The sequence below is a fragment of the Alosa pseudoharengus genome, unplaced genomic scaffold (genome assembly GCF_046254945.1).
Source record: "Alosa pseudoharengus isolate Yale_2024_CS ecotype anadromous, Long Island Sound unplaced genomic scaffold, YU_APseudo_1.1 YU_APseudo_1.1_scf_24, whole genome shotgun sequence".
In the NCBI taxonomy this organism is placed as follows: domain Eukaryota; kingdom Metazoa; phylum Chordata; class Actinopteri; order Clupeiformes; family Clupeidae; genus Alosa; species Alosa pseudoharengus.
This window is the reverse complement of record NW_027468689.1, coordinates 17,443,065-17,457,383: the sequence shown is the minus strand read 5'-3', so window position 1 is coordinate 17,457,383 and position 14,319 is coordinate 17,443,065. Positions and strand designations below refer to the sequence as shown.

The following is a 14,319-nucleotide window of genomic DNA, read 5'->3' as shown; positions in this document are numbered from 1 at the left end:
CAGAAACAAACTCTAAGTCAAGGAAGATCAAACTGTGCCATTATAATACAACTACACAAAAATGACTACTGTCCTAGAAATGTGCCAAATAAAATGATATTCATCTTGACAGGTGAGAGACCCCTTGGACTGAACTACCTTGTTTGCATGAAATTCCCGAATACAGTCTGAGGAAGACAAAAAAATGTGATAAAATGTACAACAAACCAGGAAGCCAAGTTCTTTGCTTCAAGGAATTTCTAAATAGGCTTAAAGGCCCCTTTCCCTTTCAAAGCAGGGATTGGTCACACTTCATCTCATTTGCATGTGGCTCTCTATAAACCCCCCCGCCACTGCAGATCTCTCCATTTGCGTTAAAGGTTTGAGGACGCAAGCACCAACGTGTGCGCACCAGGGATACACTTTTATCCAAGGTTCAGAAAGAACAGTGTGCCAATGAAACTACGGCAAATTTAAACTGACAAGTGCTTTTGATTTAATAAAAGCGTCTATTTCTTAGTGCTGAAGCTCAGCTGAGTTTGGTCACGGACATGGGTGACAGGCGAAACTCTCTGTTCTCGTGGCAACGGAGGATGATTTTCACCTTTACGTGCGCACTGGCTTTTCTGCCAGCGTTCATCGATGGAAGGACCATGAAATACCAAACCTATGAAGAAGACGCCCCAGGTACAGTCATCGGCAACCTGGCCAAGGACATGTCTATCAGTCTGTCACTGGGGGGCAAGGCCAATTTCAGGATGATGAAACAGTTCAATTCCTCTTTTATCAGACTGAGAGAATATGATGGACAACTAACTATCGGGGAGAGAATCGACAGAGAAAAAATCTGTAAGCATTCTCTTCAGTGTCTCATTGCTTTCGACGTTGTCAGTTTTTCTAAAGAACAGTTCAAATTAATTCATGTCGAAGTGGAGGTGAAAGACATCAATGACAACTCTCCCGAGTTCTCCCGGAGAGAATCTACCCTTGAAATCTCAGAAAATACGGCAGTGGGCACCCGAATCCCCCTTGATGTGGCTGTAGACGAGGACGTGGGCACAAACTATATACAGAACTACCAGATTTCAGTCAATAGTCACTTTACTATTGATGTTCTGAGCAGAGCGGATGGGGTTAAATATGCGGAGCTGGTTCTAATGAAAGAACTGGACAGGGAGACACAGGCATCCTATGCACTGGAGCTCGTCGCAGCCGACGGCGGAAACCCATCCAGGTCCGGCACCACCAGGATCAACGTCAAGGTGAAAGACTACAATGATAATAGCCCCGTATTCGACCGGAACAACTTCTCTGTCGATTTACCTGAAGACTCACCGGTTGGAACTCTGCTTCTGGATCTTAACGCAGTTGACCCGGACGAGGGCTTAAATGGGGAAGTTGTGTACGGGTTTGGAAATCAAGTGCCCTCAGAAATCCGTCAACTTTTTAAAGTGGACCGAAAATCCGGACGACTGACCCTCGAAAGCCCCATTGATTATGAAAGCAAGAAAACGTACGAGTTTGACGTCCAGGCGTCTGATTTAGGTCCAAATCCGAGCCCTACTATTTGCAAAATAATCATTCAGGTGCAGGACGTGAATGACAACGCGCCAGAAATCAGCATTACCCCGATGACCTCTATCACAGCGGGCATTGCCTACATCACTGAGGCGGCTGCGAAGGACAGCTTTGTCGCTCTAATCAGCACCTCGGACAGAGACTCCGGGGCGAATGGCCAGGTTCACTGTACCCTGTACGGGCATGACCACTTCAAACTTCAGCAGGCTTACGAGGACAGCTACATGATTGTCACCACATCACCTTTGGACAGAGAAAAGATCCCTGAATACAATTTGACAGTGGTGGCTGAAGACCTGGGCTCTCCGCCTTTCAGGACGATAACGCAATACACAATCAGACTGAGCGACGAGAACGACAACGCCCCTGTCTTCAGCAAACCTGTGTATGAAGTAGCGGTCGTGGAAAACAATGCGCCTGGTGCCTACATTACAACTGTGGTGGCGAGGGACTTGGACCTGGCGCACAATGGCAAAGTGACCTACAAGCTGGCGGACTCATACATCATGGGATCACCGGTGTCGACATATGTCTCCCTGGACCCCGCCACGGGTTCACTGTACGCGCTGCGAAGTTTCAACTATGAGGTCATCAAACAGCTAGATCTGCGAGTCCAAGCGAGCGACGGGGGGTCGCCGCAGCTCCACAGCACCGCGACCATCAACCTAAAAATAGTTGATCAGAATGACAACCCGCCGTCCATCACACAGCCCGCCCTCAATAACGGCTCCGCAGAAGTTCTACTGCCTAAAGATGCCCCTTCAGGTTATGTTATAACCCAGATAAATGCCAGGGACGCGGACGAGGGCGCCAATTCAGAGCTGTCCTACAAAATAACCTCTGGCGAAGTCTCGTTGTTCTCCATCAACAAAGCCAGCGGAGAGATCTATCTAAATCGCGAGCTGAACTACGATGTCGACGAAAGCTTGCGAGTCACAGTCACAGTCAGTGACAACGGCAGACCCTCTTTGACTTCCACAGCTACTATACACTTCACCATAATAGCCGGAGCTCCCCCCAGCGACCGAACCATTTTCAGGCACTCTAGCAACGGGGAGTCCGGTGAATGGGACCTTTCAATTGTCATCATTGTTGTCCTTGCCGGGAGCTGCACCTTGCTACTGCTAGCCATCATACTCATCGCCACCACCTGCAACAAACGCAAAGCAGTCAAGAGAGGACACGATTTCGACCTAGACAAAGATGGCATGGCGAATATGGAGGGTGGGAAGAACAACAGTGACCAGCTCATTCCAATTCACAGCGAGAACGTGTTTGACGTGCATCCCTACACAAACAAGCCTTCTTTCGCGGGCTCTCTCCAGACAGGAAGCGACACCTGCTCCAACTCCGAAGACGGCACTGAGGCCACCTGCACCTATGAGCCAGACAACAAAACCCACGTCGCCAAACTCGAGGTGAGTTAGTGGTTTCACTGACTGAGTTAGTCTACAAAGAATATTTATGTTTATAAGGCATTGTATTTTATTGCAACACTAAATGATTGTCTCTAACGTTCCTCTGATTTATTTCAGCAGGGATATTCCACGCTGCCAGGCTACGGAAAGGAAACCCTCAGACCCATTACCATATGGAAAGGCAACTCCTTCACAACCATCTCAGCACGAGATCCACAGTTCAGCGGGAAGGATAGCGGGAAAGGAGACAGCGATTTCAACGACAGTGATTCTGATATCAGCGGGGATGGTCTAAAAAAGGACCAGAGTAACGCACAGAATGGTAAGCAAATCTGATTCTGATTGAACAATGACATTTTACCACCCAGGTTAGAGTTGTCTGCAAAAAAACGCACGAAACTAGGAACAGAAAACTAATCTCTTGTTGTTCTTTCACCAGGTTTGTGGGCATGCACTAGTGAATGCAAGATTCTCGGCCACTCAGATCGATGCTGGAGTCCTTCAGCTACCCGGGCGAATAGCAACTCGGCTCATGGACAGCATCTCTCGTCATTCGCCAAGACGGCCTCGCTTCCCAGGGACACCCTGCGCAGAGACAACTATTACCAGGCGCATTTACCCAAAACCGTGGGCCTGCAGAGCGTCTATGAGAAAGTCTTGCACAGAGAATACGACTACATGTTGGTCACCCCTCCAAGACCTGTGAGGGTGCAAGAAATCAATGATATTACAATTCCTGTGTATTCACCAACGACATCACGCTGTTCAACTAATGAAGTCTGAGGCTTCTGTATGCGCTTTATTTTTAAGTTAATTATGTATTTGAAACCAGCTAGTTGCTGCAAATGTATGACAATATTATTATCATTGTTATTATTATCATCATTATTATTTTACAGAGAAAATATATGCCAACATATAATATTTGTGTAGAGTGCATTTTGATGTCAGTCCTCGTCCAATTTCGATCTATCCAATCAGTGGACTTTGTTGAACATACTATGTATATTGAGATTTTGTAAATACAGAGTATATTTTTATAATGTTATTGAAAAGAAGACAGATTGTGAATCTGAGAGTATTTTATTTTAATGGCATGTTTATTATTTAAAAGGCCCCGAGGTTCATTTGTATGGCCAATAAGCCCTATGTATCAAGTTGATAACATTGTACGAATATATTTGAATGCCAAATGTGTTTCTCTTATTGCTCAAGTTTCTATCACATACATTGAAAATAAACTACTGAACATAATGCTGTTCTCTGGCTACGTCTCGCCTTTGTCAGCACAGCTGAAACTTTCCTATTATCAGTTTGTTCAAGGACAGAGGATGGCGCTGTTTACAAACCAGAACTTGCTGAAGTTGACACTCGATGCACACTTGATGTAGGCTACCCCGGCTATATGATGAAGGCCACAGATAGAGGCTGATTTTCTGTTTTAATTTAGGCATCCACAGGATGTGAGCGTCATTAAAAGGATCATGCTCGGTTCCAAGTGCATTAAAATACTATAAAGCTACACAGATTAAGAGCGAGACATACGAATGGGGTATACGAATATGTTGAATCTCTTACATGTCTTCACCGTAGGCTTATGAATGACTGCTATGTCTGAAATTGGTCACTTTTAGCACAGCATTTTTGTATACGGAGACCATACAGTAGTGTAAACATTGTGAGGCTCCTAATGCGCCTTTCCATTCCCGCTGTAGGAATGTTGCCATTCGTTGTAGGCCTCAAGTGTGACGTTTTACATGTTGGTTCGAGACATGACAACCAAGTATAACATTTGTGCCCCAGCTGAAAAAAAATGCATTGTCACCATTGAAGACAACGTGTTCTGATTTTTTTCAATATGGAAAAATGTAAGCATTTTGTTTATTTGCATAAAATGCATCCAATTCTAGGCTGCTAATGAACTGGAAATATGGCGGCTATGCGCGCAATGGGTTGTCACTGGTTGTTAGTCGCGTTGATGATATGTTTCTGCTACTTCATGACGTCTTTCGAACTAAACTGCTATCTAATGGCAGGGCAGTTCATTTTATAGGTTAGTTTCCACAAAAGCTGCAGCAGAAGTCAACACTTACCATTGGCTACCACACGAGTGACCTGCTACAGACCCCTCACAACCTGAACCACCTGACAAAATTTGAAAACAAATACCTTACTTGGGACGGCCCAGCCAAGAACCAGGATAGCCCCCCCAGCAGGTAATAGGCTGCAGCAACACAAGCCATTCCTTCTCAAATGCGTTTTTTCCTCTCTTCTCTTAGTTTTTCCTCCTCCTGTCTAAGGCCTGACTGAGCACAACTAGGGTAGTTTTCGTAGCAGACGTCTCCACGCAGCCATGGCAGCGACGTCAGAGAAAATACCTATTGCTTTAGCTGGTCCCGAGGATTTACAGCAGTTTATGCCACCTGTAAGTAATCCTAACTTGTACGTTATTTCAGCGCTTAACACCTGAGCACGTTGTTTTCGAGCCAAACTGATACTGATAGCAATGTCTTATCCACAGAAAAAAGGCTTGAAAGGAGAAGAGGAGAATTAGCCTACAAAGAGCCTGACTGGCTTGAAAAAGCCAACAGCCTTTGGACAGATTTTAATTTGAACTGATTCACTTTGATCTAGTAAATGGCATGATGTAGCCCGGCTATTGTCATTTTGATGTCGTGCCAGAACACGTCCACTTCATTTGTCACTATCGCGCACACGATCTAGAATACCAAAAAGCTACTTGTGTGCACCAAATTCTCAATTTGTCAAACCGTTTCAATTTGCACAGGCTTACACAGCGGTGACTGTCAAGCCCTCTCACTCGGGACGTCTGCTTAAAGTTGGAGTTGCGGTGCTTATTGTTGGAGCTGCGCTTCTCCTTTTTGGAGCCATTGGGGCTTTCTATTTCTGGAATGTCAACGACAAGCATGTAAGAACTTTTATTTTTTACTAAAACTGTACTGTAAAGTTATTCTTGTATCCGAGCTGTCAGGTTATACCCCAACCTTAACCTTAAGACTGAAGTGCCAGTGCTTTTGCAATGTGGTCTACCCGAAGCCCCAGGGTCGAGAGGTGTGCCAAAAGATGGAGCATTTGGTGCTATAGATAGGCCTACAATATACTGAATGCAAATTAATGGTGTCTATTTTTAAAAACCTAAATAGTGTTTTAGTTGGAAATTCAAACCACATTAAATATGTGTGGTAAAGATAATATTGGATATTTTTGTCTCCTATCATGTCTATATGGATTGTTAACCTTTGTAGAAAGTGGTATGAAACCTCTCTATTAAGGACATATAGGACATACATATATATATATATATATATATATATATATATATATATGGAATCCATAGTTTGGATAACATGAAAAATAACTTGGATCCATCATACTAGTTTTACTGGAGACTATCTGTATGTAACTTTCAGAAATAAATGGTGTTTCAAACTCAGCAAGGACATTCATCTTTTGTATGTTAAATTTCTGTCTCCAGAGATATTTCACGCTTTATGTTTTTCCTGGTCTCCAGGGTGATGAATATTCAAACTCCAAGTGTGAAACATGATATGGCCGATTAGATGTGGTCTACTACACCGACCATAACATACAGTCATACTGTACACGCAATTCTCTTTTGAAATCACTAGTTCACATGGATTTCTTTCTTTTTTCCCCCAAAAGGCATTTTTGACATATCTCTGACTTGTGGAATTTCCTGTAGGTGTACAATGTCCATTACAGCATGAGCATCAATGGGAAGGTGGAGGAGGGGTCCATGGAGATTGACCCTGTGAACAACCTTGAGAGGTTCCGTACTGGGAGCGGAAGTGATGAGGCCATGGAGGTCCATGACTTTCACATTGTAAGTCGCCACTTTCGCCAGTGAGCCATTTGTATAACAAAACACTATGTCTGTTTTTTGTTGTTGTTTTCCATAGAATTATGGCTTCAAACTCATTTTCATGGTGTACTGAGGGAGAATGATGTCTGTCATGGCCACTGGGCACTATGTCATTTTCAAGAATCAGGGAGCATGACCCTTTTATGACTTTTCTATGCACTGGGTGGTTACCTAGCATGGTTGTCCATTGAATTACAGCACTAATGGTGTATCTAGTGCACTGAAGGTGTATCTAATGCATTGTAAATTGACGTCACAGCATAAATACCAATTCCTACATTGTGTTTCCTGTAGGTTTGAAGTCATGTATCTGAGGAACACCATGGCCTATAAAGAGTCATGGTCAAGGACGGTTATCTGTGTATAAAAGCTGATCACGGATTCAATGTTGGTCAGGGCCAAATCCATTTAAATTTAAATTTAAATTTCATCTGTTTGGACCACTTGAAATTTGAGCCTCATTTCTCTGGAGTCACAGTTGAATAAATGAATTATTTAACTCATAATCAGTGTCACCACTGGCACAGCTAAAAGTGATTATTGTGCTGCTACGTAACAACTCTTTTTGAGAAGTAGCCCCTCACACTGTTTGTTTTCTTGGCACCATTCGTTGACAGGGTATCACTGGAATCCGCTTCGCCGGTGGAGAAAAGTGCTATATCAAGACTCAAGCCAAGGGTCAGCTCCCTGACGTGGAGAGCCTGAACAAGGACTCATTGATGTTTGACTTGGTAGGTTGTTCCACAATCCACACAGATTTTGTTACCTCTCCTCAACTGTCCTCATTAGCATTCCATAGAAGTGTATACCTTCCAGCTATGCATGCTATGTAGTGCATGCTTTCTAGCTATGTAATGCATGTCTCTTTCCCAAACAGAGTAGGCCACAGTGGTGTGTTGCATTGTATGGAAGGAGAAACATGAATTAAAAAAAATACAAAAACATAGCAAGCACTAAGCCCTAATTCAGAACAACCTGATTGCAGTTCCTTAAGTAACATTATGATGTGTTATCCTGGACTGATTAAGTGACTGTTAGATTGGACCTAAAATCCATCATAGGCCCTCATGAATAGGTTTTTAATGTTTATATCCTCAAACAATTCTAATCGATTATTGACAGCATCCCCTGCTTGTCAGATTGTCTTTTGTGTTCATGTTGATATATCCTCCACAAAACCATTCGGAAGTGATAGATGCCTCCCTTTTGTGTTCATGTGGAAATATCCTCCACAAAACCTTTTCTGTAGTGAAAGACTGTGCATGTGTCCCCTGCTTTTGGCCCACGTTCAGCCTCTTTAGACCCACGTTTACTGCCTGAGGTGCTTCTTCCCAGCCTGCCTGCGCTCTACGTCCCCCTCGTAGGGCGCGCTGCCTTCGCCAAATCTCCAAATTAGACAGTTAATGCATCCTGAACAGCCAGCTGTGGCATTCTCTCTCTCTCTCCCTCTCTCTCTCTTTTTCTCTCTCTCTGTCTGTCTCTCCCTCTCTCTCTGTCTGTCTTTCTCTCTATCTCTCTCTCTGTCTCTCTCTGTCTGTCTCTCTCTCTCTCTCTGTCTGTCTCTCTCTCTTTCTCTCCCGACAACACCCCCCCCCCCCATAATAGCGTCCGCCACCGCCACTGCAAAAGGCAAAGTTGGCCGTATCCAAATTCCTCCCCCAGCACGCATCCATTTTGAAGTGATTGCATGTAAATGGCCGTGTGAATATTCATGTGTTGTGCGCGCGAGCTGCAGAGCGCAGATAAGGGTGGTCCTGTCAGCGGCAGCGGTGGCGGCAGCAGCCTCGCAGCGCTTTTCCTCTCTGCCGCTCTCTCCGCTCGAGCCGGCGTGGAGGAAAAGTGGGAAATGGATGAATGCTCTCATTGTGAGTCGACCGGAGTCGTGAGAATGAGCGCTTACAAAAAGCATGTCTTCACGCCACTCCACGGCCGTCGCACACCAACCCCAAACAATATGTTTGCTGCGTGCATGTATTTATAGGTACACACATACATGCATAAGCAGTATGTGTGTGTTTGTGTGTGTATGTGTTTACACGTGGTGTGTGCTGTGCACAGAGCCGGTTGAAAATGCATTGAACAGATGTACACAACTCTTAAACGCCTCCCTGAAAATAGTTGCCATGGTATGTTATCTGTGCGACACAAACAACGATTACAGCCACGCATTCACCAGCTCCCATCAGCCCCAGCCTGTTTTATGAGGTGACGCTTGTTTTTTAGAAGCATATTCTCTCATTCCCACTCTATTTAACCTGTGTGCTTTAGTTCAGGACAAGAACTAATGCAAAGTATCGTGTGATGCTCTTGAGAGGCCGTTCCAGGGAAGGAGAAACGTCTCTTGCTGCCAAGAGTAGATTTAACAGTGCACTCACTTCATTTCCTCCCCTAGGAGGACGAGATAATGCCAGCCAAGTTTGAGGAGGAGTCTCTCATCTGGGTGGCCTCTGGGACGCCTCTCAAGGACAGCAGCTTCCTGAGCACCAAGATCCTGGACCTCTGCGCTGACCTGCCAATCTTCTGGCTCAGGCCCACCTACCGCAATGGTACCCTGTCACCCTTATTTGTTTTATATTTTGAGATTTTGAAGGTTAACAGATGAAGAGATAAGAGATGAGGAAGAACCATGGGGCTTTAAACGTCACTGCAAATATTATTATTATTTTTTTTAAACATAAATAGGTGCTCCATGGTGTGCGGATCATCTCTTATTATTTGTATACTAATATACTTTAGATCCTACACCACTCCAAATGGCTTTTGGGATGCACATGGCCTCTCACTGTTTCTCTAGGTTAACAAATGAAACCTAAACCTCAAAACTTGTACACCAATGGTAGCCTGATACCCTTTTCTAAATAGCCAAGAGATTTTGAAGATTTTAGATTATACCTAAATCTTGAAACTTGTTGGGCTTGGCTATGTAATGAAGAAGCTCAAGAAGACGTCGAATTCCATTTGATAGAATTGACTTTTGTGTCTCTTGTCCCCCTTTCCTCTGTGGTTTAAAATGGCAATTACCTGGAGCCTCATAAAACTTCAGCAAGGCACAAGTTCTCTGTCATTCCAAGAGGGAGATGACTAGCCTGTAAGAATCGATTGCACTTTGTTGCATTCGACTGCAGAGTCACTTTCACAGTGAATTAACAAGGCCCTGTGCTACTTTGGGCCAAGTGGGTGCAGGAGGTTCTGATTTCTTCTGAATTGTGGTTTTCGATGACTGGGGCAGGCGGGCAGAAGAAGAAAAGAGCCCTCCCGTCACGTGCCAGGCGTCAGGTGGTCGGTCCGGAGGACGAGGAACCGGTTGAGGAGGAGCCGCCCTTCAACCCTGAGAACCCCTATCACGTGAGTGCCATACCTTCAGAGAATACAAGGATTTCTCAGCGTATCCTTAATGTGTGTCAGTTCCTCTTCTGTCGTCTGTAAGATAACATGATTGAGGATGATTTATGTGCATAATCATAAATAATGAATCAGCCAGAGGTCTTGGTACAAACACCTCACTAAACACAAGTAAAACGCACATATACCAATCCTTGGGATCATTAGGGTTGTCCACAGCCTTTAAATAGCAGCCCCCTTGTCTCCTTTGCAGATAGTGTTTATTAACATGTATGTATTTTAACAGACATTGGGGAACTGCATAATGTATCGCATACACTTGAGTACACCCATCTCCACCTTATTTGCATGTCTGAATACTATTAAGGCTTTCATGCCATTCTCACAGTACATAAGGATGTATCATATACAACACAAGGCACAGTTGTATGTTTACAGTTAAGTGGTGAATCGAGTATTTAAATAAATAAGGACTCAGTTGATATTCACCAGGGGGATCCATTTATATGTATTGTCGTTTCAAATCATAGTCTCCCACAGCCTTAGGTCATGCGCTGGATCACATCAGTCAGTCCACTGGTTGACATTTGAAATCCCTCTGCATGATACTCAAGTTCATCTCTCTTTCTCACTCTCTCTCCCTCTCTCTCTCTCTCTCTCTCTCCCTCCAGTGACAGCTTCCTTGGTGCAAAAAAATGCTAGTCAAATTAAAATACGACTCGTTCGTACTCTTGTATGTTTATTAATTGATGGCTTGTGAGCGGGGGATGCCAGAGCAGCTGACTGAAGTACTTATGCAGCACTCGCTCGCTCGCCCGCGCGCTGCAGTAGCCGAGGAGGCAGATTGGTTTCGTCGACGGGAGAGAGAGAACAGATACTCTTTTACGGCAGGCGCTGGATGACAGAATGCTTTTTACTTTTTCTCCTTAGATCAGAATCGTTTAAGATCCAAGGAAGGACAAATGATTGGCCTTCTTTGCGTCCATTTAATAAAATCCAACGACTAACAATGAGATTTATTAAGCAGTCTTATCCACAAATACCTGTCTCCATCTCCATGTGTGGTAGGTGTGGCTTTCATATGCCTGGGCTGCCTGTCTTCAAAAAGTACGGATCCTGAAAAAGCACATCTGTCCTAATGGAAGAAAAAGGCAAAAAACAGCAGAGCCTTATTCCAGTTCTGCATCACTGTTGCTCTATGCAACCAAATCCAAAGGGATAGCCACACCATAGCAACATATAATCAATCAAAGGAGTAGGTCTCCAACATTTGGGTGGTTTCTTTAAAGTCTTGCATGGTGATTGGGCAAACTGAATAACTTTTTTTTTATAATAACTGTTGCTGTTTCCTAACGGCATGTGAAGGATTATAATGAGTTCTATTTCTGTGGCCGTATCTGAATGTGAAAGTTTAGCTCTGGGACAAACACCAGACTAGGCCAGGGTGGCTGTCTGTCTGTCTGTCTGTCTGCTTGTGTGAGTGAGTGCCGTGTCGCGTCGGGTTGCACTGCGTTGTGTTGCGGGCAGCTGTGGGAAGGAGAGCAGATGTGGGGTCAGTCAGAGAGGCCTTGCCTGTCACCCCGTCTATTCTCACGGGCCCCCTTTCAAGCCCGCTGCACAGGGCAGCACACTGCTCCATTCACCTTCCCACAGCTTTTGTGTTTGCATTGCCCTGCAAATCCTGCCCCCGCCACCTCCCATCCCATATCCCCCCAGACACACACCCACCTTCCCAATTCCCTTCACCAAAAGAACCCCCCCCCCCCCTTTCCACCCGAACCTCCACCACGCTCACCCCCCATCCCTCCCTTCACCAAAACACCCCCACTCCTTCTCCCCCATCACCAGCCCCCCCACCTCTCATCCTCATTCCCAAACCGAACCAAAGCATAACCCCTTTCCCCCAAATCCCTCAACCCCTTCCGGAGCCTCCAATCCCTTCTTAATCCCTGCACCCGCCCGTCCCTTCTGTGGAAGAAGAGAGGAGGGGAAGAGGAGGGAAGGGAAGGAGGGGAAACTGGGACACATACATATTTGCTTGTGTGTGTGTGTGTGTGTGTGTGTGTGAAATCTATCATGGCCAGTTAGAACCCCGGAGGGCCAGATGTTGTGGCTGGATCAGAACGGAAAAGAGAGAGAGAGAGAGAGAGAGAGAGAGAGAGAGAGAGAGAGAGGAGGTGTGGATGAGATCTGACGTTATCTCTGGAAGAGAAACAGGAAACTGTGAAAGCCCACATGGCTTACTACTAAGGGGATTCAAATGGGGAAAAATAGATGCCCCAATATTACGGGGGAAAAAATCTATTTATGTAGGTGTTTGTTTTGAGAAATATTAAGATATTATGTTCCTCTAGTTCAACTGGTAGAGCACGGTGTGAACACCACCAAGGTCATCGCATGGGTTTAGTACCAGTGAAGCACACATACTAATAGAAATACATACGAGCGCAGTAGGCTACTGCTAGTGACAGTTAATGAAATTGTGAGGCATTTGCCTAAAAATATAACATTGGTCTCAAATTTGACCAGGATGTCATTCCTGTTGGAAGTGAATTCATGGCTACCTTCCTTTCCCCGTGGCTCTAATTCAACATTCGTTTTAGAGGCACATTAATGTATTGCTTGGTCTCAATCTCTTCGTCTCTGCGTCTGCAGCGCGGCATGGAGGGCGAGGAGGGCACCATGACCTTTGACCCGATGCTGGACCACACCGGTGTGTGCTGCACGGAGTGCCGGCGAAGCTACACCCAGTGCCAGCGCATCTGCGAGCCCCTGGGCGGCTACCACCCCTGGCCTTACCACTACCGCGGCTGCCGCGTGGCGTGCCGAGTCATCATGCCCTGCCGCTGGTGGGTCGGGCGCATCCTGGGCATCCTCTAAGGCCCTGGCACCAAGCAGCGCTACGCCTTCGAGCTGACTGTGCCAGAGTGCATGGCCAGTATAAGAGTGTGTTATAGAGTTCCCTCAACACCTTGTGCAGACTCTGGCATTGAGGCAACACATTTTTGTGAGTTGTGATCCGTACAGTTAGTTCATGTGTCTCATCATTTCAACTAGAATTAAATGGCAGAGAATGACAGATGTAACTTTCAAAGCAAAATGCATCATAGTTGCGAAGGATGGGGACAGAGTTTCTTTATCATAATTCTAACTTGTCCTTGGAAAACTGAAGTGGGCATTTTATATTGGCTTTCATTAAGACACTCAATATTGTGTACCTACATTCAAGACAAAAGTAACAGATATATATGTATTTATGAAAGTATCTTTATCTGAATTGTATTCCAAAATGCAATATGTTGTATGTTCTTTATGTAAATACATGTGCAATTTTTCATCGGCATACTGCTAGCCTTTAGAACAGCAGAGGTAGTGCATTCACTCTTATGACTGTATTTAAAATATTCTGTCTGTCTTGGAAACAATTAATATTCCAAAATATTCTTTCAGATGTAATGCAAGAGAATCCTATGCTGTCTTTATATGACATCATATGTATTAAAGTGCCTTTTAAAAATGCAGCAGCAAACAATAAAAGTTCTTGTTTTTTTAAGTCCATGCATTATGCATTCTTGTTAAATGCTGTATTTTGCATTAATCTTCTGCACTTGATGGCTGCTAATACGTTGGGGCAGGGATCACAGAGGGTTAAAACGCACAGCAGCACATTTCACATTTCACCACAGCCTTGGTCTGAGATTTTACCCATAATGCAAATGGATGGCTCTCCTTTTGATGTTGCCAGGGAGCTTTAAGCGGAGAGAAGACTGTTAAAACGCAGGCCACAAAACTTGCCTTTTGATCAGTGCCCGAGATGAAACGTGTGCTGTGAATTTACACTTAACCTACTATCAAAGGGGCCCTCTGAGCTGTTTTCCACCAAATTCATGAATGTTTACGCGCTATCTGACAGTCCTAAAAGGCACCGAGTCACCGCACTCAGCACAGGGCCCGGCTCTAAGTGCTGTTCCTCCCTCTTATGCCGCAAACAAGCAGGGAAACAAGTGACACTTTGCTCTTGCCTTCTTATTTGGAGTGTGTGAAAGTGTGAGGTTTCCTTGAAAAGGTAAAAAAAAGCTGTCAACATGGAAGAAAACA

The 14,319-nt window shown here is 44.8% G+C and overlaps 2 protein-coding genes across 2 annotated transcripts; both read left to right on the top strand.

The window, feature by feature from the left end:
- Positions 1-530: 530 nt before the first annotated feature.
- LOC143141793 (protocadherin-8-like) lies at positions 531-3,758 on the top strand. Its single transcript, XM_076302500.1, has 3 exons — positions 531-2,975; positions 3,096-3,297; positions 3,415-3,758. Exons 1-3 carry the CDS (start codon positions 531-533, stop codon positions 3,756-3,758), a joined length of 2,991 nt encoding a protein of 996 aa, XP_076158615.1.
- Positions 3,759-5,157: 1,399 nt separating this feature from the next.
- Positions 5,158-13,774, top strand: LOC143141973 (leukocyte cell-derived chemotaxin 1-like). The gene is made up of 7 exons (XM_076302657.1): positions 5,158-5,400; positions 5,764-5,904; positions 6,700-6,840; positions 7,497-7,610; positions 9,272-9,425; positions 10,109-10,224; positions 12,877-13,774. The coding sequence occupies exons 1-7, from the start codon at positions 5,329-5,331 to the stop codon at positions 13,099-13,101; spliced, it is 963 nt and encodes a 320-aa protein (XP_076158772.1). The 5' UTR covers positions 5,158-5,328; the 3' UTR covers positions 13,102-13,774.
- The last annotated feature ends 545 nt before the right edge of the window (positions 13,775-14,319 follow it).

What these genes read in the sequence shown, in the direction of transcription:
- LOC143141973 (XM_076302657.1), top strand. Translation starts at nt 5,329, where the DNA reads ATGGCAGCGACGTCAGAGAAAATACCTATTGCTTTAGCTGGTCCCGAG. An exon ending in TACAGCAGTTTATGCCACCT is followed by an intron (nt 5,401 to 5,763) that starts GTAAGTAATCCT and finishes CAATTTGCACAG; the next exon opens with GCTTACACAGCGGTGACTGT. An exon ending in AGGTCCATGACTTTCACATT is followed by an intron (nt 6,841 to 7,496) that starts GTAAGTCGCCAC and finishes ATTCGTTGACAG; the next exon opens with GGTATCACTGGAATCCGCTT.
- LOC143141793 (XM_076302500.1), top strand. Translation starts at nt 531, where the DNA reads ATGGGTGACAGGCGAAACTCTCTGTTCTCGTGGCAACGGAGGATGATT. An exon ending in CCCACGTCGCCAAACTCGAG is followed by an intron (nt 2,976 to 3,095) that starts GTGAGTTAGTGG and finishes TTATTTCAGCAG; the next exon opens with GGATATTCCACGCTGCCAGG. An exon ending in CCAGAGTAACGCACAGAATG is followed by an intron (nt 3,298 to 3,414) that starts GTAAGCAAATCT and finishes TTCTTTCACCAG; the next exon opens with GTTTGTGGGCATGCACTAGT.